The 26,121-nt window shown below is 45.8% G+C and overlaps 1 protein-coding gene across 3 annotated transcripts in view; it reads left to right on the plus strand.

The window, feature by feature from the left end:
• Positions 1–26,121, plus strand: part of Xylb (xylulokinase) — a 38,976-nt gene that overhangs the window by 3,031 nt on the left and 9,824 nt on the right. The window contains exons 3-16 of one of the 3 annotated variants that reach the window (XM_074059841.1): positions 1,652–1,721; positions 3,640–3,720; positions 4,355–4,441; positions 5,057–5,185; positions 6,051–6,116; positions 8,034–8,106; positions 9,794–9,912; positions 12,582–12,663; positions 14,002–14,042; positions 14,563–14,678; positions 15,551–15,666; positions 16,338–16,411; positions 18,224–18,320; positions 25,672–25,730. In XM_074059841.1, the coding sequence (XP_073915942.1) occupies positions 1,652–1,721; positions 3,640–3,720; positions 4,355–4,441; positions 5,057–5,185; positions 6,051–6,116; positions 8,034–8,106; positions 9,794–9,912; positions 12,582–12,663; positions 14,002–14,042; positions 14,563–14,678; positions 15,551–15,666; positions 16,338–16,411; positions 18,224–18,320; positions 25,672–25,730 (1,210 nt within the window). The remainder of the gene's footprint in view (positions 1–1,651; positions 1,722–3,639; positions 3,721–4,354; positions 4,442–5,056; positions 5,186–6,050; positions 6,117–8,033; positions 8,107–9,793; positions 9,913–12,581; positions 12,664–14,001; positions 14,043–14,562; positions 14,679–15,550; positions 15,667–16,337; positions 16,412–18,223; positions 18,321–25,671; positions 25,731–26,121) is intronic. The other 2 variants (XM_074059842.1, XM_074059843.1) reach the window with 2 other exon arrangements.

A 26,121-nucleotide genomic window follows, 5' to 3' on the forward strand; every position in this document is an offset into this window, starting at 1 on the left:
AGTGCAATTGATGTACAACAAAATATACATTTTGCTGGGCATGGTGGTGTATGGTTATAATCCCAGCACTTGGAAGACTGAGGTAGGAGGATTGAAAGTTCAAGGCCAGCCTGGGCTACATAGCAAGACCCTGCATCAAAATCAAAACAAAATAAGTATACGTTTTGATAAGTTTTGACATATATATTTTTCCACAAAACTATCAGCAAAATCATATCATCATCCCATAAAAATTAGTGCCTTGTGGCTCATACTGTAATCCTAGCTACCTGAGAGGCTGAGACCTGGAAGAGCAACAGTTTCAGGCCAGCCTAGAGACATAGTTTGTGAGACGCCCCCCATCTCCAAAATAACCAGAGCAAAATGGAGGAGGTGTGGCTCAAGTGGTAGAATGCCTACTTTGCAAGTGAGAAGCCCTGAATTCAAATCCTAGTCCCACCAAAAAAAAAATTTCCTCACACCTCTTTGTAATCCATTCCTCCTTCTGCATTCCCTAACCCCCAGCAACATCTGACTGATACTGTTTTTTTTTTTTTGTTGTGTATGTGTTATTTTGAGATAAAGGCTTACTTTATGTCCAGGATGGCATGGACTGTGCTTCCTCAAGTAGTTGGAATAACAGGCACACACCACCACACCCAGCTATTCTTAGGTGGGGTCTCTTGAACTTTTTGCCTGGACTGGCATGGAACTATGAACCACCACACTCACAGCCTCAGTGAAAAATCTTAATCCTATCTGTGACTTCATCTCCCTGTCCTGCTCTCCTCTACAGATTACTTCTTTAGTACATGTATATCCTTCTTAGTGTTTCTATTTAGAAGTTTAAGCAGCTATGAATACTTTTATTTACCTCCAAATATGAAAAGCACACTGTACACACCATTGTGGTTTTTTTTTTTTTTTTTTGCTTTATTCACTTCACAATAACCTGGCTACATTTCCATTTCCATGACAGTAGATAAGATCTTTCTGTTTTTTGTTTTTCGGTACTTGAGCCACTCCACCAGCCCTTTTTTTTGTGTTGGGTTTTTTCAAGGTAGGATCTCAATAAGTATTTCCCCGGGCTGGCTTTGAACCATGATCCTCCTGATCTCTGCCTCCTGAGTAGCTAGGATTACAGGCGTGAGCTGCTGGTGCCTGGCAATGGTTGGGTTTTATCAAGTCAGCACTTTCCAGGGGGGTCTTCTGGGGTGAGGAGGATAAGTATGACGGCTCTGGAACCTTCCAGGATTTGTAGTTCAAGGACTCCCTGGGCTGCTTTGATGGGTGAGAATTTCTTCCTGTAGACACAACACCTCTATGTAGCTATTGGTTCTGTACTTCTCCAAGCCCATGGGGCTTCAGGTGGATTTGAGCCCAGTTCCACACTTCTCCAGTTCCTTCATGGCCCCTGCACCTGGTGACATCAATCCTGCCTTCAGGCTGAGCCCTCTTCTCCTAGAAGACTTGCTGAGAATTGCCCCTTTTGGACCACTCTGAGCCATTCTGTGCCTTCTCTTTCCATCTTACCATCATAGCAGCACTCATGCCTGGTCATTCCACAGCCCCTACCCAAGGCTGGGGGGAGGTTCTTCTTCAGAGGAGGCTCCAGCCTGTGCTACCACAGCAGAGGTGTGCCCTGCCACACTTTCTCCTGCTCTCTCTGCAGGACTCAAGGTGGTGTTCATGTGCATGAGGACAGGCTGACCATCACCTCTCCAGTCCTGATGTGGGTCCAGGTAAGCATGTGGATCCCTTCCTTCTCTCCCTAGCCTGTGTCACTGGTAAATTTGGTGATTTGCTAGGAAGCCCCAAGATGGCAGCTGCTGAGACCAGATCCTCACAGATAAGGGAGTCTCTGTGGTTTTGGGGACAGACGAGTGTCAGCTGGTATCAGTCCTCAGGTTGAGAGGATTCACAAAGGGCTTGCAGGTACTGGAAACATGATGGCTGGCATGTACTGCCAGTTCCATCTTTAAAATGCCACAGAGCCAGGCTTTCCAGACACTCTGCAGTCAGGTCCTTGTGGGACCTTGAATTCCAAACACAGCCCTTGGAGTCTTAGTTGTCAGCTCTTGGGACCCCTCAGCCCAGGGTATGGGCACTCAGAATGGTGAGTTACCAGGCTCGGATCAGTCCCAAGCCAGGCCTGCCTAATTAGGACTAATAAGAAAGGAAGATGCCCAACAAACTATAGGGCCAGGGATGTGGTCAGCACAGATGGGCATGATAGGAGTGGAACTTCCTCATATGTCACAGGGGTTAGAGTCCCTGGAGCTGGAAGCTAGCCAAAGGCAGCACTTAGTATATCTGTTAAAAGCCTTTCTCAGTCCTCCAATACCTATTTAATCAACTCCTGTATTATTACTATTTTTTCTTTCGACATACTTGCTAGGCAGGTACACTACCACTTGAGCCACTCTCCCAGCCCTGTTTTTTGTGTTGGGTATTTTTGGGATAGGCTTTCTCAAACTCTTTGCCCAGGGGTGTCTTTGAAACGCAATCCTCCTGATCTCTGCTTCCTGAGTAGCTAGGATTATAGGTGTGAGCTCTATAGTACCTGGCTCTGTGTTAAATTCTTTCTGTTAAAAATAATTAGCATGATTTATTTTTTCTTGACTTTCTGTGACTTATACACTGGAGGATTGGGGTAAAGACTGGATTTCAACCATAGACTGGTGGGAATGTACTTCAAAGTGCTGAGCAGACCAAGGGAGGTAATAAGGGGTTAGAAGCAAGGGTCATTGTCAAGAGGTCGCAGAGATGAAGTTAAAAACATCTGATAGGGCATGGCCTTCATTTGGGAAAGCAAGCAGGGAGTGAGACATCCAGGCTTGAGTGTGCAACCACGGTGATTTCTGATCTCAAGCAGCCTCCAAGGCTGGACCTGTTCTAGACTTTGCCAATTGCTGCCCAAGGTCTGACAAGCAGGGAAAGCTGGCAGCACAGTTGGGGCTGGAAGGAGTGATCTCAGCATAGGGTTGGGATGGTGGAGTCGGGCAAAAGCTGGAATGATGTCTATCCCTCAGAGGAGACACAGCTGGGGTGAAGTTCTAATTCCTACCATGAATTCTTAGAGGCAGTGCCAAGCAAGCTCTGCTAGGTACTCCCATCAATCCCACCCATGGGTCTTGCCAGAAAGAAGCTTCTGACTAGATAATAGAGGATGGAATGGGAACTTGAGACAAATGGCCACCATCTCCATCCACTCCTTCAACCTGGGCTCCTGGACACAGGGAGCTGGGCCTGGAACTCTACTTGGATAATTCTGCTTGCTCTTCTTTTCTCTGTTGCAGTCCAGTTGAATCATTAATATGGTGTGTTGAAAATGCAACTAAAAGAAAGCAGAATTTTAACTGCTTTTGTTTTTGTTCTTCCTAAGTACTTGGAAGTCACAATTCAGAGAAGCAACATTTGAGGATTAGTGAATTTAAATCCCATATTGAAAGTATTTTTAGCATAGTTGATCTTTTTATTTAATTGATGTCTACTTGTTTAATTAGCGTATACCAGTACATACAGATCCTGTTGACAGGACCGTCCTCATCTGCCCACAGTCCTTACTGTCACAGCAGGCATGTGCATTTCCACATTGAGACTTGTGGCTTACCTCATTCAGCGGTTCAGGCCAGTCATGGTGGATTCTGTTCTTCTCAGGCGCTGGATGTCATCTTGGAGAAGATGAAGGCTTCTGGCTTTGACTTCTCTCAAGTCCTAGCCTTGTCCGGGGCAGGCCAGGTTTGTCTGCAGCAGAGCCCCTGCTCACCTCCTGAGAGTGGGTGTCTCAGTAGTGGGGATCATGCTGAGGAGCACATGTTGATTTGGTAGTGAAAATGCCTTCAGCTGTTTGACCTTGGGGTCATACAACTGGCCTCCTCGCAAAAGACTCTTGAAATGGTTCTTAAGATTCCGCTGGTTCAGTCTCCTGTGTTCCCACAGTCTGTCACTGCAGCTCTTCAACATTTTGTGATTGTATGTTCATATCTTTTTCCCTGACTTAACTCCCTTGTCCTGAAAAATAGAGTCAGTAATACCCTTCTGGTATTACTAAGCACCATCTAGGTGCTTAGTAAATGTTTTTTGAATGAATGAATGGGGTGAGTGAATTTCAGTTGATATTGCAAGCAATAAATACAGATTGACAAAAGGCACCAAGATCCAGACCAAGAAAACTTTCTTGAACAAGTTTTCCTCCCCATTTGATAGAAATGAAAACCAAGCCTTATAAAGGTGATGAGGTCTGTGATTAAGAGGTGGCAGGGGCAGGCTTAGTGCCCGGCTCTTTGGCTTGTGGCCCAGGGTTTTTCTGTGTGTCAGGATGATATGACACCAGTGTGGCACATGAACATGTGCTTGATTTTACCCTCTACAGCAACACGGAAGCATATATTGGAAGACTGGGGCCAATCTGGCACTGACAAGCCTGTCACCAGACCTCCCGCTATACCAGCAGCTACAGGTAACTGTGGCCATGTTTTGTGAGTTAGAAAAACTTCTGCAGAGGAGGCAGAAGAGTCATGGGTGCAAGTCCTGTGGGTCCTGAAGTCTGGGGTTTTTATGCATTGTTGAGGGTGTGAGAGGTTCCGTCAGCACGGTGTGCGTTGCTTCCCTAAGATGGAGTTCCCTGGTGTCTGGACAAAGGGTCAGGCACTAGTGATCCTCATCACATTAGTCCCTTCTCAGAATGACTGTGGACCATACCCCCAACCCCACCCCCAGGAACCTCCCCTTGGTACCTGAAGCCCCATAGTGATGCTGGGAAGGCAGGGGCTCTGACTTGCCTTTATCTCCTGGGTTCCCCAATCCCCTGCCAAACCTGCACTTTGCTGCTGTCCCCCATCTCTGCTCATCTGTAGTGCTGTCTGTTGGACTCAGGCACCCTCACCAGAAGAGCTTTTTACCCTCAGGCTTCCGGGGAGAGACCGCATTGGGCCAGGCTGAGGGCTTGCCTTGGGACCGCCTAGGGTGCACCCTGGGAAGAAGTGCTGCACCTGCTGTGATGGGCTGTCTGACTGCCAGCAGTGGCTCCCCATTGGACTTAGCTGTAGCCTGTACCTTTGTCCCTTCTTTCCAGACCTGTTTCTCCATCAGTGACTGCCCAGTGTGGATGGACTCCAGCACCACAATCCAGTGCCGCCAACTGGAAGCTGCTGTGGGTGGGGCCCAGGCTCTCAGCTGCCTCACAGGGTCCCGTGCCTATGAGGTGGGCAGCCACCTGTGTGGGCTGGGGACTAGGGCTGGTCTCTTCCCCCTGGGCGTCTGGAAGGATGTGGTGAGCAACCAGCCTCTGGGAAGGTCACATGTGCCAGAACTGGGCACGCTGGCCCATGGGTCCTGATTCAGCTACCTACCTCCTTGGGTGCTTGTCAGTGAAGGGCAAACTTCTCCCATGTGGTCCCAGGTCAGAACTACATAAGCATGGCTAGGCTCCTCGCGTTGAGCTTCTGTGTGGGGGTGATGAGGCCACCTCAGTTTCAAGCTATAACCTGAGAATAACAATGGGACTTTTGAAACTGAAAAGAGTCAGAGCATCTAAGACTCTTAATGCAGTGCCAGGCTACTTCAGCCACAGTCCCAAGGGTGGCTGTGATTGGCCAGCTTCAGTTACATGACCCCCACCAAAGTATAGCTTTTGGAGGTAGGGCCAGCCCTGCATAGACCACCTGACATAAGACAGAGTGGGTGGGGAGAGTTCCTCAGTCCCCCAGCTCTGGTGCCTTGCTCAGAACAGTCATCAGACTATGTAAAGAGCAAGGGTTTCTTGTAAAGGCATTTCCAGTCCTGGCACAAGAGGCCCTCCTGGGAAGTCTCAGAAGTTTCTTCTGTATTCTTTAGGTGCAGAACAACTGTTTATATTGCCTGCCAAGGACATTTTAAGGAGTCAAGGGTCAAAACACGTTGCCTTGAATGTTCAGCAGATCTTAAGCATTTCTAGATTTGGGGACCTTATAAAAACTGTTGTTGTATCACCTAATTCCTGGAGCATGCTACGATAAATTCACTTATAGACTTGATTATTCATTTTGTGTAGCATTTGGGTTTCTAAGAATTTGCACTCTTCTTTCCAGCGTTTCACAGGAAACCAAATTGCAAAGATTCACCAGCAGAACCCCCAGGCCTACTCACACACGGAGGTTGGTTCAATGTTTATATTTGATTGAAAGTCACAGTTGAATTGCTTTTATAATTCTTACCTTTAGCATAAACACATCTTGTGTGCATTGGCTAAGACCTTTGATGAGTAGGCATTAAAAAGTGATACACGGGGTAGGGGTACAGCTCAGTGGAAGAGGCCCTGGTTTCCATCATCAGCACCAGGAAGAAAAAAAAAGAATGTGATATACAGTCATGTGCTGTATGGCAGTGTTTCAGTCAACAACTATGATCCCGTAAGATTGTAGTGGGGTCTGCTGGGAAGGTAGCTAAGTGGTAGAGTGCTTAACTAGCACACTCAAGGCCCTGAGTTCAATCCCCAAAATTGCAAATAATAATATATAGTGGAGCTGGGCATGGTGGTACACATCTGTAATCCCAGTGCTTGGGAGTCTGAGGCAGGAAGATTGCAAGCTCAAGGCCAACCTATCTTAAAAATAAAAAGATTATAGGGAGATGGGGTGAAGGTGCAGCTCAGTAGTAGAGCACTTGCCTAGCACGTGCATGGTCCTGGGTTCCAGCGCTACACAAAAAAGGAGGGAGGGAAGGAGAGAGGGAGGGGAATATAGTGGAGCTGAACCCAATTCCTGTTGCCTAAGGGCATCATAGGTGTCCTGATGTCATATGGGGTATTACTCATGATACTGGTAAAAGTAAACCTACTGTGCTACTATATGAGTATTTCTTTTTCTTTTCTTTTTTTGGGTTTCTAGTGCTGGTTTTTCCTGAAGATATCAAAATTGCTCATATAAGTATATAAAAGCAAAAAATTATCTGTATATTTTCTATGTTTAGATATGTTAAGGTACACAAATACGACTGTTTTACAGTTGCCTACAGTATTCAGTTCAGTAATACGCTGACAGGTTTATAGCCATGGAACAATATGCTTGCATAAATACGCTGAATTTTTTTTTTCTTTTTTGAAACAGGGTCTTGCTATGTAGCCCATTCCCTCTCTGGTCTTTGGAAGCAGTCTGACAATGAGAAAAAAACCAAATTGTATACAGTTATGCATTGCTTAATGATTGGGTTACATTTCGTAACTGTTTCCAAAGAGGAGAGAGGGAATAGAATTTTGGGAAAGAGAAATCAGGGACTCTCATGACCTGAGGGTTGAGGGTCAGGGTCAGGGTGGGAGTGGTGGAGGCTGGTGTTTTCCTGAGTGGCGATTATAGGTCATGATATGAGTGTGCTCTGGGCTCTGTCCTTTGTGGATGATGTGATGGCTACTAGACAGTTGGCATGGTGGGCTTGTCTTTGGAACTAGATAAGGGCAGCTGCAGCCTTTCAACCAGAGACTATGTCACAGGATCCCAAACTCACTTAGCACTTAAAATATCCTGAGAAGTAGCTCCAGTGATTTCCATCTAGTAGTAAGAAAATGACCAGCTCATGTTAAACCAAAGTGCCTTTCTAATCTTGGAAATCAATGTGCAGGTTATTATTTAAAGATGCAAAGTTCCAGATTACTCTGCAGCATAAGCCATTGAGGAATGAAAAACTCCCCAAATTTTGCTCAAGTTTCTTCTTTCCTCCCTAGTTTAAAGCTCTCTGATCAGGCACTGGTGGCTCACGCCTATAATCCTAGCTACCTAAAAGACTGAGATTGGGAGGATTGAGGTTTGAAGCAGCCCCCAAAAAAGTAAAATTAACAAAAAATAAAGCTCTATTCATGGTGTGTGTGTCTGTGTGTGTATCTGTGTATGTATACGTGTATATGTGCATGTATGTGTGTGTGTGTGTATGTGTATGTGTGTGGGTGTGTGTGGGTGTGTATATGTGTGTGTGTGTGTATGTGTATATGTATATGTGTGTGTGTGTGTGTGTATGTGTGTGTGTGGTGTAGTGTTTGGTAGCTTAGGCTGTGGGGTGAATCATCTCTGTTTGTTTTGCAGAGAATTTCTTTGGTCAGTAGCTTTGCTGCCTCCTTGTTCCTTGGCTGTTACTCCCCCATTGACTACAGTGATGGTGAGTCTTCAGAGTGTAGGGCTGGTGCTTGCTCCACATGTGGAGGGAATTTGGCCAAGTGGGCAGTGAGAGCTCCATCCACCTGAGTAGGGGCCACTCTTGCAGCTCTCTCATCATTTGCCCAGAAGTACATTAGTTATCTTTTACTGTGTAACAAATGACCCCAACACTTTGCAGCTGAAGGCTGTATATATTTATGTGCTCACAATACATCTTAGAGTCAGGAAATGTGGGAATGAGTGATCTGAGTGGTGCTTGCTCAGAATCTCTACCTGGGTGGCAGGCAAGTTGGCTGTCAGGGCTGTAGCCAACTGAAGACTCGACTGGGGCTGGAGGATCCTGCATGTGACTGTTGGCAGGAGACCAACTGTCTGGACCTCTCTGTAGGGGTATTAATGCCATTGTGGGGAGGGAGTAAGGCAGTGAGAAGAGATGAAGAAGAAGCTGCAGAGTCTTATACACTAATCTTGGATCATCCTTCTGGTCACACTGACTGACCCAGTACAGTGTTGGGAAGAACCTCCCAAGGTATGAACATCAGAAAGCAGGGACTATCTTAGAGCCCAACTACTACAAAGGGCTACTTATTGAAGCTTTTGTTCATGTTTGGCAAACTCATAAGACTTGTGAACTTTTAGCATCAAAACTCTGACAAAGCTAGGTGCTGGTGGCTTCACGCCTGTAATCCTAACTATTTGTGAGGATCGAGGTTTGAGGCCAACTCGACAAATACTTCATGAGACCCCATCTTCAAAGTAACCAGAACAAAAGCGACTGAAGGTGTGGCTCAAGCAGTAGAGCATCTGCTTTACAAGCATGAAGCCATGAGTTCAATCCCCAGTCCCACACACACACAAAAAAACAAACAAACTGACAAAGACAGGTGTGGTGCACACCTGTAATACCTATAATGCTCAGGAGGCTGAGACAGGAGGATATAAGTTTGAGATCAGCCAGGGCTACCGAGTGAGACCCTATCTCAAAAAAAGAAAAAAAAAAAAAACAAAGGAAAAAAACTTTGACAAAAAAAAAAAGAAAGTGATGGCAGCAAGGAGGGAAGGCAGGGACGAAGTTGCTGAAAGCACTCTTCATAACACACCAGCTGTCTACCCTCTCCAGAGCACATGACACCTTCATTCAGCCCCTTGGCCTCCTTGGTCCAACAGAGGGGGAGGTCCCTCACTGTGCTCTGGGCTCTCTGGCCTTTCCCATCCTCTGAGAAGCTCTGGGAAAAGTAGACTGTTTTAAGAAAGACGTAGTGAACCAATCTCAGTGACTAGCACAAGGATGTTTGTAAGAATCTGGAACTTTTCAAGGCTTTTCCTTGAGATTGGGAAATCCCCGTGGCTGATCCATATCAGCACCAGTGCTGCCTATGAGTAGATGCCTTGAAACCCAAGGGTCATGCAGAGAGAGTCCCAGTCAGCACATTCCTGGCAGGTCTTACAGCGGATTTCCAGGCTACCTATGGAGTATACAGTCTGTGAGGGAGAGGGGCTCCATGTGCTTCCAAGGGCCCTCTCTCTGGTCCTTGGGTTCAAGGATGATGCAGCATATTACCTATCTCCTTTGAAGAAAGAGTCCCAGGTAGAAGTTTGCTGCAGAGTTTGCTCTCTGCCAGTTTTGTATATTTTCACAAAAGGTCCTTTTTCCAGACTTTTTATTTTTTGTTTCTTTCCTTCTTCAGGTTCTGGAATGAATTTGTTGCAGATCCAGGACAAGGTCTGGTCCCAGCCTTGCCTTAGTGCCTGTGCCCCTCATTTAGAGGAGAAGCTCGGCCCACTGGTCCCACCATGCTCAGTTGTGGTAGGTCAGTCCCCTTTCTACAGATGCTGGTGCCGGGGGAGAGCAAGCTAGTGTGCACGCACACATCCTCACTCATTAGTTTGCACAGGAGATATAACATAGTTTTCACCTTACTCAAATATCAGTGTTTGACATTGATCAAAGTAAAGTATCTGGATGAATGCCTTGCACACAGCGGGGCTCAGGTGCATAGTTTCCTGACTTGTGGCAGGGAGACTTCTGAGTAATTGCATACCTAAGGAAAAATGCACAGAATGCCAAAATCCCAAGACCAGGCACCAGTGCTGAAGCTTGAGGCAGGCAGGCTTGGGAAAATAGAAGCCTGACAGAGCCTGGCAGAGCACAGACCCTGTCACCACACTGCCTGAGACAGTCCTGGCTGCCTCTGTTTAATCTGAGCCTCAATTTCCTCATCTGGCACAATGGGAGTAATTCAATTACAGGGCTATTGTGCAAATTAGATGAGTCATAACAGGTTGAAAATGCTTAAGATAGTGTCTGGTCACACTGGTGAATTAAAGGCACTTTGTTTTGGCAACACTGGGGTTGCCAAATAACCAGGAAGATGGCTATTGTGATGAGTACTCCCCACTGGGAAGCTCAGGTACAGTATTACTTTTTTGTTTTGTTTTGTTTGGTGGTACTCAGGGTCTTGAGCTTGCTAGGTAGGCACTTTACACTTAAGCCTCACCTCCAGCCCAGCAGCACTTTTCTTATAAGATTTTTCACTGCCATGCTGAAACCTCCCTTTGCTGCCATGAGTTTCAAGGCCAAACCACCATCATACAAACCACCTCATGACATCATGAGGTCAGTGCATAGAGCCAAAGGAAGAATGATCCTGCCCAGAGAAGCTGACAGTACAAAACCCGAATACAAGGACACTGCAAGTCAAAAAGACAGAAGGGCAAACAGAAAACAGCCACGCCTCCTGAGATGGGTATTCATTCCATGTGTGGTCTTTGGCTTCATGTGAAATTGAGAGCAATGCTTTGTTCAGGTTAGCAGGCTTTGTTTGCCTTCCACCAAGAGTGCTTGCCTCCAAGAAGGAGCCTGTACAGAGACAAGCTGTGGAAGAACTGGAAAGAACTGGTCCTGAAAAAGTGCATTTTCATTGGTCACCTATGCACCACAAGATGGGGGAGAAGCCAGCCATTATGGCTTTGTGCAGGGGTCACCTGGCAGCTACTTGCCTGAGCTGCATCTCCTTACTTTCTATGGTGGAGCTTCTCAGACTCCGTGTTTGTATTCTTTGAACCTGGAGGTCACCTGTCACCCGACGGGTGAGGGAGCCTGGGGTGGATAACTACTTCCCTCTCCTGTCCTCAGGTGGACAGTCCTTATCCAGTCCCCTCTCTCAGAGGATCCTCTGTGACTTGAGCCCCAGTTGCCCAGCCATGACCAGCTCAGCTCATCAAGGCACCCTTGGGCTGGCTTGCCCTCCTTCCCTGCTTATCCTTCCCAGTTTTCCACTCCTGTCTCCTGGGATCACTTCCTGAAATATACCAACTGCCTACCAGCCCTGTCTCAGTCTCTGGTTTCTGAAGCAACCTAGGGGATGACTTGTTCTATAAAAATCTAAACTTTTTCTGACTGGAGCAAAAATTTACTCCCAGATACCAGGAAATCCTATCATTTATTTTGAGTTTTCAGAAGTCAGATGCAGTCAGGGAAAAGGAAAAAAGTTTTCTTTTTAGAACTGCTTTCTAAAGGATATGAGGCCAGTCATAGAAGTGCATGCCTATAATGTCAATCCTAGCTATTCAGGCGGCAGAGATCAGAGGATCTTGATTCCTGGGCAAAAATGAAAGATCCTGTTTTTAAAAAACAAAACAAACAAACACGAAAACTTAAGAAAAAAGTGGGAGTAGCTCAAGTGGTAGAGCACTTGCCTAGCAATAACAAGACCTTGAGTTCAAAACACCAGTACCACACAAAAATAAATAAGTCATAATAGAAAAGTAAATAAGTCAGAAATATGTTGGGGGGTGAGGAGTCCTGTGCTCTGATCCCACATCCTCTCCTGGAGGGGTGCGGGGGAGGCCTGTGATGCCCAAATAGGTCCTTTTCCTCCACACTGCCATTTCTTTCTTTCTGTTTTTTTTGGCAGTACTGGGGATTGAACTCAGGGCCTTGTTCTTGCTAGGCAAGTGCTCTGCCACTTGAGCCCCACCCCTAGTCTGGTTTATTTTTAGAACATTGTTCTCTGCACTTGCATGTCTGATTATTCTTAATCACTGGAATGATAACAAGTGTGTAAGGCGTTATTTACACATTTGAGTTTATTTAATGATATCCTGTTACTTTTTTCTCCAATGCTATCTGCAGAGTTTAGAGCTGACAAAGTAGGTACAAAGTGGGAGTTGTTTTGTTCTAGCTGCCCTGAGTCTCCGTGTCAAATGGTCTTTAGGGTGGTCTCAAGTTTAGGGTTCCAAACCTGAACAGGAGGGATTGCCTGGTGTGCAGCAGGGAGAGGTCCACATTCAGGCTCTGCCAAAGGTTCCTTCAGCTCCAGTGGCCTGGAGCCGGGGGCATCCCCATGGGCTGCTGTGTGGAAGATCCCTTCCATTCCACTGACCTGGACAGCCTGGAGCATGCCCACAGCTTGAGGTCTGCAAGGCTGCGCTGAGCAGGCTGGAATTTCCTCAACAATTACTTTTTCCCCTCAGGGAGCCATTTCTTCCTACTATGTCCAGCGGTATGGATTTCCTCCTGGTTGCAAAGTGGTGGCCTTCACTGGGGACAACCCAGGTGAGTGTCTTGGAGGACTTTTGTCTCCAAGTGGACTGATGTTGCTCATGCTGGACTTTCGAGAATTCCAATCCAGCTTCTTGGTAAAGCCCTTTTTGTGATGTCCCCTTTTCTTTCTGCTCCTACTTGGCCCTGACCACCCTCAGGAACCACTCTGCCTGGCATCTACTCTCTAGGTAAAATCCAATGGGTGATAAAGAAGGCAACCAACCTCTTTTCTGTTCTAAGCTAATACCTCAACTCCTCCAACCCTTCCTTCAGGACATGTTTTTGAGTCTGCAAATATTATCTGTTTTTCCTCTAGACACTTTGGCTTCTTCCCAGCCTCTCCTCCTGCAGGGGCTCCTGAGGCCCTCTAATGTCTGCAGAAAGGCCAGGTGGACTGTCCTGAGTAGCACACTGACTGCTGCCCTCAGCCTTACCCCAGGGAAAGCAGCCATTTTCCTAAGGAACCACCAAATGAGAGTTAAGCTTGTGATGCTCTCCTGTCAGTCTTCTTCCTGTGTTTGTGAATAAGCATTGTTCCTCTGACTAAGCTTGGGCAGTCTCACTTTACTGGTTGTTTTGAGCTCAGCTGTTCAGTCCTTATTCTACTCAGTGCAAGCGCCATGCCCGCACTTAACAGTCCCCATCCTGTCTTGTCCCTTGGTCACTTCCGGAATTCTGAGTGGGATTCCTGGATCCGAGGCTTGTGCTAGCCACTGCTGACTGAGTCACTGGCAGAGATCGAATGTGTCTGCTTCTTTCCCATTTCTCCTTTACTCATTTGTTCATTTACTTAATGTTTAGTGAGCATCTGCTGAGTACCAGGCCTTCTTTCTTTATCAGTGAACAGGGCAAATAAGGATTACTGCTGGGGGCCTTGAGTCTGAGGTGGAGGACAGATTCATAACCTTAGCCCCTTCCTTTCCATACTGGCTGGACAAGGAAAGCCCTTCATACTCCTGCCTAGTCTTCATCTTTCCCCACAATGTGCATTCTTGTCCTGGCTCTCTCTTGGTTGTCTGCACTCCTTGGAATGCCCAACTCTGGCAGAGAGCTTAAACCCCTTCTCTACCCTCTTGTGAGTGAAGTGATGGGGTCACCCATCCAGGATGGGGTCAAGGTAGAAAAGAAATGGTAAGGAAGAGACTTCCCAGTCCAAGTCAGTGGCCTTGACCACAGACGCCACCCTCTGACCCTGTGACCTTCTCTTGAGTGTCCTGAGCACTCAGCTTGCTATGCTTCTATTGGGTGAGGTGGGAGATGGGGGCTGTGCTACTGTCTGGAGGGCACTGTGATTTGCTTTGTGATCCCCATGTGGCTCCAGCTAACCAGAGGCTCCCCTCCCATTCTCAGCATCACTGGCAGGCATGAGGCTGGAGGAAGGTGACATTGCGGTAAGGTGCCTTCTCACACCCATAGGTTCTTTATGCCCTAGGGGACCAGGGTGCTGGGTCTCAGCAGCATTTTTGCTACCAGAGTGTCTGATGGTCCCAAAAGGGAATGGAGGCCCCTATCTCCTTAGAAGTCATTGCCCTGTGCTGAGTGTGCAGGACCCCTGCCTGCTTGACAGTGGAAAGTCTAATGGGTGCAGTACAGAGGGTTCGGACATGGGACCACAGGGCTGAGAGCTCCCCAGGTGAGTAGGAAGACATAACCTCTGCTTTTGCATCTAATGGGTCAATCATTCCAGCCCCTGGAACCATTATTTTTGATGAGGAAAGTCAGTAATGGGGTCCATGAGATCCTGAATTTGAGGAGCTGACTTATGACACTTATCTAGTATGGGAGGATCAGAAGACATATCTCTGAGGTGAGGGTGAAGTGATGAGGTCAAAGGGAAAATGCAGAGTGCATTGCTGTCAAGGAAGAAGATTTGTAGACAAGCCCACGGCACCTCTACTCTTCTCTGTCCAGGTGAGCCTGGGCACCAGTGACACCCTATTCCTGTGGCTCCAGGAGCCCACACCTGCTCTGGAAGGCCACATCTTTTGCAACCCAGTTGACCCCCAGCATTACATGGCACTCCTGTGGTAAGCCTGCTGTGGGTTAGCACAATTCCCTAGATGGGTGAAGAGGGTACAGGCAAGTCTGGCACCATCTTGAGTACTTCAAGTCATTCTAGTAAACTGCCTCATAGAGGAAGAGCCCTTGGTTCTTACTGACAGCAGAGCTGTATAACCCAAGACCTGGAGTCCCCCAAAACCCGGGTTCAAATTCCAACCATACCACCTGTATCCTATGTGGTGTTGGGCACACCCCATGGCATAGCTGAACCATACCTTCCTCATAAAATTGGGGAGTAAGAGTTCACTTTATGTTGTTGTGACATCTGGGTTGTGGTGGTAAATTCTTAATAATCCAAGGAACTTCCTAATTCCGGCAGTTCACAGAAGGCACAGAAGGTTCTGTATTCTGATAACAGGCCTTTGGAGACCCATTAGAAGCTATCTAGAGAGAAGACTCCTGAGCTTTTTTGTCCAGAGAACCACTGAGGAATTTGTATATCTAGCAATCTAGCCATCCCCACCCCGTTATACAAATGGTAAAATGTGCAGAAACCCCAGCTCTTGGCCTTCTTTGTGGCAGCCTGTGGCATAAACAGAGCCCAACCCAAGTGCAATTCCAGTGCGTCCCAGGATGCATGTGGGGCCTGGAACCTGACTGGGGGAGCCTCAGATACCTGAGGTTCAGGTTTCCCATGCAGGCTGTGGGCTACCCCATGGGGCTATGGTCTAGTGTGATCTGCAGCCCCTCTGTCTGGGACTCTTTCAAAACTGATGGGTCCAGGCTGGGATGTAGCTCAGTGGCAGAGTGCTTGCCTAATATGTGCAAAGCCCTAAGTTTGGTCACCAGCACTGCCAAACCGCAGGTACAGTGCTTAGAGTCGTGTACACTTCTGCAGCTTTAAAAATGGCTCCCTAATGAGAGAGAAGATCCGCGATGTGTCTGCTTCCCGTTCCTGGAGTGAGTTCTCTAAGGCCCTGCGATCCACAGAGATGGGGAATGGTGGAAACCTGGGTAGGTTGTTTAGTGATGCCTGGACCTGTGAAGGGGCAATGACTGCCTGCTAGAGGGGAAGGGCCTGGGTTAACATGAACTGGGGAAAGGAGGACCATGAAGAAGGGAGGGGTGTCTGTCTATACTTCTACTCCACAAGCCTCACAAGCTGGTGTGGGAGCCCATGTTCTGACCCAGGGTGCGGCCATGAGGCTGCTCTTGGCTGTTGATCCAGGTACCAAGTAGAAAGTCAGGTCAGAGCTGTATCTTCTATCTCCTCGAAGCCCCTGGTGACAGCATCAGAGATGGCAGCAATAATATCTCCTCTATCCTGATGCTTCCTTATGCACAACTTTCTGCCCCAGACACAAGGTTTTGTTAGGAAAAGTACCCAGCACCAGACGGGCCTGAGCAGACCTGGGTTGATATTTTAGGATTGGTAGAGCAACTGCTTCCATGCCTGTGGAGTAGGAAGAGTTGCCTCTAAGAAAATCTGGCCCAAGCCTTTCCAGGTCCCTTGTGTCCTGTTGGAGAGAAAGAAATGAGTCTATTCACAGGGCTTCTCTGGGGGGATGATAGGAGGCCTGGGAAACAGATGTAAGTAACTTCACTTTGCTCTTTTCTCAGTCTGCAGAGAAGCTGTTCTTTGTTTTTGACACCTGACAGCTAATATCTTCCTGGTTTTGTTTCAGGCTTTTATTTTGATGTTATGGAGATTACCCCTGAGATTATTGGGCATCATAGATTTAATCCAGAAAGCCATGAGGTACGTATGTTTTTGGTATTGGAGATATATTGACTGCATTGAGCATTTAACAGTTGCCTATCAAATTATCCTGCTTTTAGGGACTTCACTCATCCACTGGTGAAACAAACACTTTGAATATGCCAGGGTTCATTCTAGGGGCTGGGGAGTCAGCAGGGTCTAAGATGCCTTCCTTTCTCCAGGAGCTAATGTCTGCTTCCTGTGTATCACAGAGTTTATTCCTTGATGCTTGCATCTAACAACATCTCTCAGACCTTGAGGTCAAGAGTTTCTTGCTGGTGGAAAGAGCCTCTGGGACCAGGAGACACTGGCATTTATTGAACGCTGTTTGGTACCAGGCACTGGGCTCATGGCTTTCTGCTCATTGCTTTTCTTTATTTGCTTCTCAAAGCAATCCTGCAAGGTAGGCATGATTAGCCCCTTTTACAGATGGAGAAATTAAGGCTCAGACTTAATGTCTTGCCCAAAGTCATAATATCACAAGTGGCAGAGCAGGCTCAAACCCCAATCTTCTCTGGCTCGTAGCTGTTGTTCTTTTACTCTTACACCACATGGCCCTTCCCAGGAGATCCAGTCAATTCTTGGGCTTGGAATTTGACTTTCTAAAAGTTATTACAGAGTTGTCACCACATTTTGGTTTGAACTGAGAGATGTTTGTGAACCCCAGTGAATGTTAGGGAGCTTCTGCAAGATGCTCTGTCTGGTCACTGTAGCAGTCAGGTTGGCCTTGCATTAGATGGTTGGTGGTGGCATTGCATATATAGGGTTTAAATAGAACATTTTGGATAAAGTGTAGGGAGTTCATTTTGGTTCTCAGATGAAGTCAGTTAGGTTTCAGTCTGGAGAGAGATCTGCTCTTTTTTATGTATATCAGTCTAGGTTTATCAGGGAGAAGGTAGTGTTCTTCATTTATTCATTCCCTCAGTAGATAGATATGATTGGTATCAGGCACTGGGACACAAAGGAGAGCAAGACACAAGTGGTCCCTGCTCTGTGGAGCCCAGACTCCAGAGGAAGATGGACAGAAAGCAAGTGAATGAACCCATATGGGACAACAGTGTGATATGGCTGGGAAAGGAGAGAACCAAGTGCTATAGGAAGGAATAGTATATGGGCGGGGGTCTTGTCTAAGTGGGATGACCAATGTGGACCTCTCAGAGAAAGGGCCTTTGGCTGACACCTGAAGAAGGATGGGAAGGATCTCACCATGGGAAGCATGGGACAGGCTTCCAGGTGAGGAAATAATTTACCTACCTGCAAGTAGATAAAAAGGTTAGCGCATAGGAGCTGCTACTGGAGTAGCAGGTACTAGCCTTGATTTTAGGTACTGGAGAAGCAGGGCCTTCCTGGGGGGTGACACCTATCAGTGGTAGCTTGAAGGACACCTCATAGCAGTGAGTTCTCAGCATAGGCTCGTGGCTGTCACTTATCAAGTATCAACTCTATATTCCAGGCTCTGTCATCTAATTTGGTCATTATGACAACCTTAAAAAATAGGTGCTGCTATTACTTCTGTTTTGTTAAGGAAGATAATATCGCTCAGCAATGTAGTCAGTGTCATAGACCTGAATATTAAAGTTAGAACTTGAACCCTCGGCTGCTTGAGACTGAGTGCCATTATCCCTCTAAACCTTTCCTCCTCCCCTGCAAAGTAGTAAAAATGAGGCTGTAAATTTGTGGTTATGACTGACATGTTTGAGAGTATGTGTGATAGCTCTGAGTTCCAGATATGGGCTGTTGTGGAAAAAGATCACTCACACACAGAAACGAACAACGAGACTTCCTCACTCTGTGCCTATCTTCTGGAGACAGGTCTCGGCATTCCCCAGGGATGTGGAGATTCGAGCATTGATTGAAGGACAATTCATGGCCAAGAGGATTCATGCAGAAGGCCTTGGCTATCGAGTCAGTAAGTGAGCGGCTGGCAGGGTGTATTCTGGGTTAAGAGCCCAAGCTAGGGGGCAGTGTCTTAAGGTTGTAGTACAGGGAACTTGGGGCAGGCAGAAGATGGAGCTTGGTCCTGGTGGTGGGGCAAGAAAGTAAGTCAACTTGGCACCTGTGGGCAGGTGTGGAAGGGGAGGGAGGGTGTCTAATTTTCAGCTCTGCCCCCATCACCTGATCTCTTGGCTAGAAGTTATAGGACTTGAGAGAGGTCTTCCTGTAACCCTGAGCTCTTAGCCACAGAGTAAACATTCTGAACTCTGGACCCTGAGGTTATGGGCAGAGAGAGAGGGCAGTGGTCTGGGGCCATGACTAGACTGGGAAGAGTGAAGATGCAGCACCACTGTCTCAACTCAGAGTACTGACACAGAGAGGGCACAGACCAAGACACAGTGGGAGGCAAATAGGAAGAAAAAGGGATTCCTGAGAACTTGAGCTATGGAACATGTAGCTCCAGGAGACCAGTGGTTCTACTGATTGTGTTGGACTACTCTGGGGTCTGCAAGGAGGCTGGATCAGCCAATCCTAGAGTCCAGCTTCTGAGATGTATTTGTCCCTCTCAGCAGCAGCTATTGTCACTGGCAAAGGTTGAAAATGTGTGACGCTTCTTTGCCTGAGGTGCCCCTTAAATAGCCTTTTAAATAGGTAGTTCACATTCTACATAGGGTATATTTTATTACATCTTTGAACCAACCATGTGAAAGGACACTATAAAAATAAGCATGGGGTAAATATCTTGGAAAACCTGTTAGACACCATCTATTGAAGCTGAAAATATAGCTTGCCAGCAGTCTTACTTCTGCTTAAATACACAGCGGAAATGTATACATGTGTTCACATGAGAACATTCATTGTGGTCTGTGCTTAATAGCTCCACAATGGAAGCAATCTGGTGCCTGTCAATAGCAGACAGGATAAATGTTATTGTGGTATAATGACAGATGCCACACAGACATGAAAATGAACCAGCCTCAATTGCACCCAACAAAATGGGTGACTCTTACAAATGTAACATTGAGCAGAGGAAGCCAAACATAAAAGTACAGGTGGCATGTTCCTGTTTATATAAAGCTCAAAACAGACAAACTGTTGGCTATTGTTGGAAGTCAGAATAATTAGTGATTACCTTTCAGAAGGAGGCCTGAGAGGGGGTCTGAGAGTGCTGGTGATGTTCTTTGTCATGTTACAAGGATGTGTTTAGTTTATGAAGATTTATCATGCTATATAGGCTTGTGATGTGTACATTTTTCAGGACACATGTTCTAGGTCAATATAAATCTTAAACAAAAGGAGTAGGATATATGCATTGCCATTCCCCTGAAAGTATAGAAAGAAATTCCCCACAGGTCTCCAAAGCCTTTAGAATTCCCTGAGAAATGAGATTGGGTGAGTGGTGCAGAGAAGTTGGTGCTGAGTACCTGGCAGGAGTCCTTGGCCTGCTAAGATGTGACATTTGGGGAGGGAAGGCCATTCCTAACAGCCCAGGGTGCAGGAAGAGGCAGGGCATAGAAGTTGGCCATAGGCTCAGGATGGGCTAATGTGATTATTAAAACAAGCATTTCCTGACTTCTTATACAAAACAGCATAATAACTTACCCTCTTACTAAGCCTAAAAGCGGAATCAGACTTGTCTTGTGAACTCTGCTGGGTTCCTCTCAAAAAAAAAAAAAAAAAGATCTTTCTTGCAGTGATGGGGATTAATTCCAGAGCCTCGTGCATGCTAGTCAAGTACTCAGCTACATCCCTAGCTCTCAAACAAGATCTCATAAATGAATGTGCTTGGAAACAGAAAGGGTCACAACACCCATGAAGCATCATTCTCCAGGATGCTATGTGCATAGCCAGCTCAAGTTTTGTTCTTGGTCAGTTGTCATCTCATTCAAGTTGTTTTTGTTTGTTTTTTCAGTACTGTGGTTATAGCGAGGGCTTTACCATGTGAGCCATGCCCTCAGCCTTCATTCATTTTTTTTTTTTTATGGGATTGGGGTTTGAACTCAGATCTACATGTGTGCTGGTAGGCAATCTACCACTTGAGCCACTCTCCAGCCCTTTTTTGTGTTGGATATTTTCAAGATATGATCTTGAGAACCATTTGCCTGGGGCTGGCTTCAAATTGTGATCGTCCTTATCTTTGCCTCTGGAGTAGCTAGGATTATAGGTGGGACCCACCACACCTAGCTCCTCATTCAGTTTAACAGTTTCTAAGCTAGGTGCTTGTGGCTCATGCCTGTAATCCTTGGGAGGCTGAGATCAAGAGGATTGAGTCTTGAGGCCAGCCCAGGCAAATAGCTCGAGAGACCCCATCTCCAAAATAACCAGAGCAAAATAGACTGGAGGTGGGGCCTAAGCAATAGAGTGCCTTCTTAAGCCCTGAGTTCAAACCCCAGTCTCCCCTGCCCTCAAAAAAAAAAAAAAAACAGTTTTAATAGTGTCTAAGAATAAAGAGGCACTTTGGGTTAGAATGATAGTTGTGATAATAATAGCTGCTAGCATTTGTTGAACACCTACTGTGTGTGCTTGGCTTGGTTCCTTAGCACCTTATCCTCATTAACAGTTTCTTTGAGGTCAGACTGGTCTTCTACCCACCTATTTATGAATCTCGGCAGTTAAGCAACTTCCCCAAGGATATCAGAGTCAGAGTCTGAACCAAGCTAGTCTTACACCAGACTCTGGATTCTTAACCACTGTGCTGATCCTCTCTAAGGAATAGTCACTCCCTTAATGTTTACGCACATCATCAGAAGCAGGTTCCCAGCGAGATTGACCTCATAAACCATGTTCGTTTTGTTTTGAATTTTGGCTTGTATTTCTGTGTATTTCATTTTCTTTTTTTGGTGACACTGGAGTTTGAACTTACAGCTTTGTGCTTGCTAGACAGGCACTCTTATCACTTGAGCCACACCTGCAGCCCTTATATTTCATTTTGTTTCAGTTTCTTGTAAAAGCAATAAAGCCATCTGGCTATTTTCCTTAAGAACATGTGGTGGTGCACACCTGTAATCCCAGCAATTGGGAGGCTAAGGCAGGAAGATCGGGAGTTTGAGGTCAGCCTGGGCTACAAAGTGAGACCCTGACTCCAAAATAAATGAACAGAGCAATAAAACTTTGTAATAGCAAGTTCAAAAAATAAAGTTACTTGTGCCATTTGGTGACATTTTCCTCCAGTCCCCTTCAGGGGTGTATTAGTTAGCTTTTTGTCACTGTGACCCAAATACCTAAACAACTTAAGGGGAAGAATTTATTTTGGCCCAACATTTCAGTCTGTGGTTGCTGGGCCCCAGGCTGTTGGGCAGAACATCATGGCAGTGGGAGCTTGTGGTGGAGGAGCATCTTCACCTCACTGCAGACATGAAACAGAGAGCGAGACAGAAGACACCCCGGCGACCCACACCAGTGATCTGCTTCCTCTACCTCTGAAAGTTCTCAGAACCTCTTAAAATAAGGACTGCCAGCTGGGAACCTAGGTTTCAGTACATGAGCCTATAAGGGATATTTCACAATAAGGAGTTTATTTTTTTATGTCCTGTTTCCCTTGTACATGTGAAGGACACATACAAACTCCAAAATGTGTCAGATACAGATACCTCTTCGTGGTGCTACACATCAGGGCCAGGTCACTTGCTATGTCAGCTTCAACGGTGTTTTTAAGTTTCCAGCCTGGAATCTAGAACATCTAGATACATTTTGTTTCCTAGGACGCTGGCATTCCTTCCCTCTTCCCAGGTTCTTTCTTTTTTAGGGGGGAGGGGGTGGTATTGGCGTTTGAATTCAGGGTCTCACACTTGCTAGGCAGGCAATTTACTGCTTCACCTACGCCACCAGCCCCCGACCCCCACTTTTTTTGTTGTTGTTGTGTGTGTTGGGTACTTTTGAGATAGGGTCTCATTTTTGCACAGGCTGGCCTTTAGCCTTGATCCTCCTGATCTCTGCCTCCCAGTTGCTAAGATTATAGATGTAAACCACTGGCGCCTGCCTTCCCAGGTACTTTCTTAATCATCAAGATGGGGAAAGATAGGGAAAGCTTGGAAATGCCTTCTCTTGGACAGAGTCAAGGTGCTGGATGGAAAACAGCAGGGTCTTAAAACACATTTCATTTTTAAATACTCACGTAATAAATGAATGTCTCTTTGTTGTGAAAGATTCATGCAAAACAGAAATAGGGAATAAAAGCCAAATGCCTCCCTTCATGTGCTTCCCAGTCTCAATTCCTTCCTTCCAGACTATTTCCTGTAACCTTATTTTAGGTTGAACTGTCTGCAGCGGTGAGAGAGTCTTAAGGAGGTCCCCTGAAAAGAAGGAAAAAAGAGGGATCTTCGAAAGCCCTTTAGATTCTTGCCTGTGATTGTGGAATAAGAATTTCAGGCCAAGACACAGACAAGGGATAGACACAAATTTATCCAGGAGGTCAAGCAAAAGGACAGACGTGCCTCATAGACAAGGCATGGGCCTATGGAAAGGGTAATACACACCCAGATATGGGTGCAGGCACATGATAGGAGATGTATTGATCATCCTAGTGTTTTTTTTTTTTTTCCCCCCAGTACTGAGTTTCAATTCAGGGCCTCATGTTTGCTAGGCAGGCGCCCTGCCACTTGAGCCATGCCCCAGCCCTGAGCGTTATAACATTAGGGTTACTTAAACTCGGTAACAAGGGCAAGGGGTGAGAGGTACTTACAATTATGCAGTTCTAGGTAAATATGGCCTGGCAGATCATTATCTCAGTTCTGGTTTTGCTGGGGATTCCAGAGAGGTTTGTTATTGTTGTCATCACTTGAGGGTTGCAATCTGGTCCCTATGAGATGATTACTCCTGCTCCAGGGTACAGCCTCATCATTATAGGTAATTGTCCTCATATGGGGAGTGGTCTGTTCTATGAGTAGTTTTGGTCCCTTGTCTTAAAGATGATATGGATCAGTCCTGCCATTCCCAGCATTCAGGCTGACTGTAGGAAAGAGAGGCTCAGAGCAAAGGAGACAGAGGCAAAATGGAGGCAGGAATGTCAGGTGTTTAATCCTTTTAGTTAACTTGTGAGTTAGTGCCTTTTAGCAAAAGCAGTTTCTAAGTACCTGTTACAGAACTATATGGAATTGCTAATTTTCCAGCAGTCTTGACTTGCAAAAATGGTGGTTTCATATGATTCTATCATAGGAAATATATATAGAATATATATATATATAGTGTATGGGTTTGTTTATTTATTTATTTTTATTACTTATTTCCTTATTTTTTGCTGTACTAGGGGTTGAACTCAGGGCCTTGTGCTTGCTAGGCAGGCACTCTACCTCTTGAGCTATACCTCAGCTGTGTGTTATTTTTTAACATTTCTGCTGTTAGGTTTTATTCTGTCTATAACAGTACACACAAATCTATGCTTTGTTGTTTTTCATTGTTATAGTATGAGATTTGCTAAATTATTTTATCAAGGTGCTGCCTTTTTTTTTTTCTTTACTGAATGTTGCAGTGCACATTCCTGTGCATATTCTTTGTGTGTATGTCTGAATTTTTCTGGAAGGCTGATGGTGGAAGCAATGTTGAGTTATGAGTATAGGCAAATTGCTGTCCAAACTGAATTGTTGGTTGACATCCCATTTATACTGTTTTCCCCTCAGCCTTTCTGAAACTGGATGTAATAAATCTTTAAGCTTTGAAAGATAGTCCTTTTGTCAGGGGACCATTGGCATGTTGGGTATGAGTAGCTTTGTGGGACTTGGTCCCTGGAAGAGCTGGACTAAGCTTCCCTTTGCTATGGCATATGTCTGCAGCAGTGTTGGGGGCCTCCTGGCACTGCACACGATCCACAGAGAGGCCTGGTTCTGGCCTCCACTCAGTTGTCATCTCTGTAGTCTGGACTGTCTATCTGCACCTGTATGTAGCTGGACAGAGGGCTTGCTGTGTCTTTTCAGATTCTAGAGCTCTTTGAAGATTCTTCCCTCTCCTGGGTCCACGCAGGACTTTGCCCAAATAGGAACCCAGCCTTGGCTGTTAGCTAAAGAGAAGCCCAGCCATGCCTTTGGCCCTGCCCCTTTCTGTCTTCTGCAGTGAGACAACTGCAGTGCAAGCCACCTCATTGCACAATAGGCCTGCTGCCTCTGCTTCCCCACTGTTCTTGGTCTCTGGGTCTCTTCTTTAGCCTGCCAAGGGGTGTCTTTAAAATGTAAATTGATGCCTGGGGCTGTCTCTGTCTCTGACTCCTGCCTCTGCTTCTTCTAGTACTAAAGGCTTCATTCCAGAACCTGGGGGTCAAGGCCTTGGCTTTCACCATCTCATTCCATCGCCTACACCATGTTTCTGCTCTAGTTTATTCTTGTGGATTTTTTTTTAAACCTTCAATATATTAGGCAAAACTTTATGTATTTTATTAAGCAATGTCAATTTCTTGTTTGGTGTTCTCTTTTCTTAATTTCCAGTTTTATCTTTTTTTTTTTTTCTTTTTGAAGTGCTAGGGGTGGAACCAGGCCTCATGAATGCTAAGCAAGTGCTCTATCACTGAGCTGCAACCACCCCTACTTTTACCTTTAAAATTATGATTCCTTCCTCAGGCAGGCATAGTGGCACACGCTTATAATCTAGGCAGGAAGATTGGGAGTTTGAGCCCAGTCTTGGCAACATAGTGAAATCCTGTCACCAGAAAAATAATAAAATCTAAAAAATAATAATTCCTTCTACTTCATTTGAGTTCTTTTTTTCCTTTTCTATATTTTCACATTGAAACCTGAGTTTATTCCCATTCTGTGTTATTTTCTGATTTATGCATTTAAAAAGTTTAGATGTTAACTTTATTCATATAACATTTGTTTTCATTGTTTCATTTCTTAAAAGACAGTAGTTTTCAACTTTATCTGTTCTGATATTCCTTCAAACTACCTTCTTAACCTTTGAGAGAGAGAGAGAGAGAGGCAGACAGACAGACAGACAGACACAGACTTACATATACTCTGGTATTTCATAGCTAGGCCCACTGAAAGGGACTGGAAGCAACATCACCTCATTTCAGTAGCAATGAATGTTCAGAGAGCATCTAAACACCTGTCTCCAAGGAGCTGGAGCTCAGGGATAAATGAAAGATTACAGGGCTGACACAAAGAACAAGTTGAACCTGACACATTTTTCTTTCCTCTGTCTTTAACTCTATTCTGTTTCTTTGCATATTACTCTGAATTGGTAGGGTTGTATTTCTGGGTAGTATCTTTCTGCTTATTAAATTAGAACTTTCCATGGTGGTTCTACAACACAAGCCCTCTGTGACTGAAGAACTAAAGAGCAGCCTTTCTGTTTTGAGGAAATTGCCAAAGACATTTCATTTTTTTTCTCTCTTGCAGTGCCCAAGACAAAGATTTTGGCTACCGGAGGGGCATCTCATAATAGAGACATCTTACAGGTAGGTGCTGGTAGTGACCCTCCACCATGACATCTTCCATGCCTATTACATCAAAGAGCCAGAGACTCAACAGGAAGGATGTCCCCTACAGGAATAGGGAGCCCATGGCTCACACTCTCCAGGAAGCCAGCTCTGTTGCCTTGTAACTCTAGAGCATGAATTAAGTTCAGAGCTGGTTCTGCATTGAGCAAGAGGACCAACTGACTTCCCTGGGGAAGGGTGGATGTTACCTCTGTTCAGCCAAGAGTAATTCTCATAAGGAGGAAGTGCGTGAGTCATTAGTCTCCAATACTCACAGCAGCTGGGTGGGGATTCTCATGGTTCCATAAAGGTGGTCCTAGTTGGGCGACAGTGACATCTACCACAATTAAGAACACCCACCCGTGTGAAC

The sequence above is a fragment of the Castor canadensis genome, chromosome 17 (genome assembly GCF_047511655.1).
Source record: "Castor canadensis chromosome 17, mCasCan1.hap1v2, whole genome shotgun sequence".
Classification (NCBI taxonomy): Eukaryota; Metazoa; Chordata; class Mammalia; order Rodentia; family Castoridae; genus Castor; species Castor canadensis.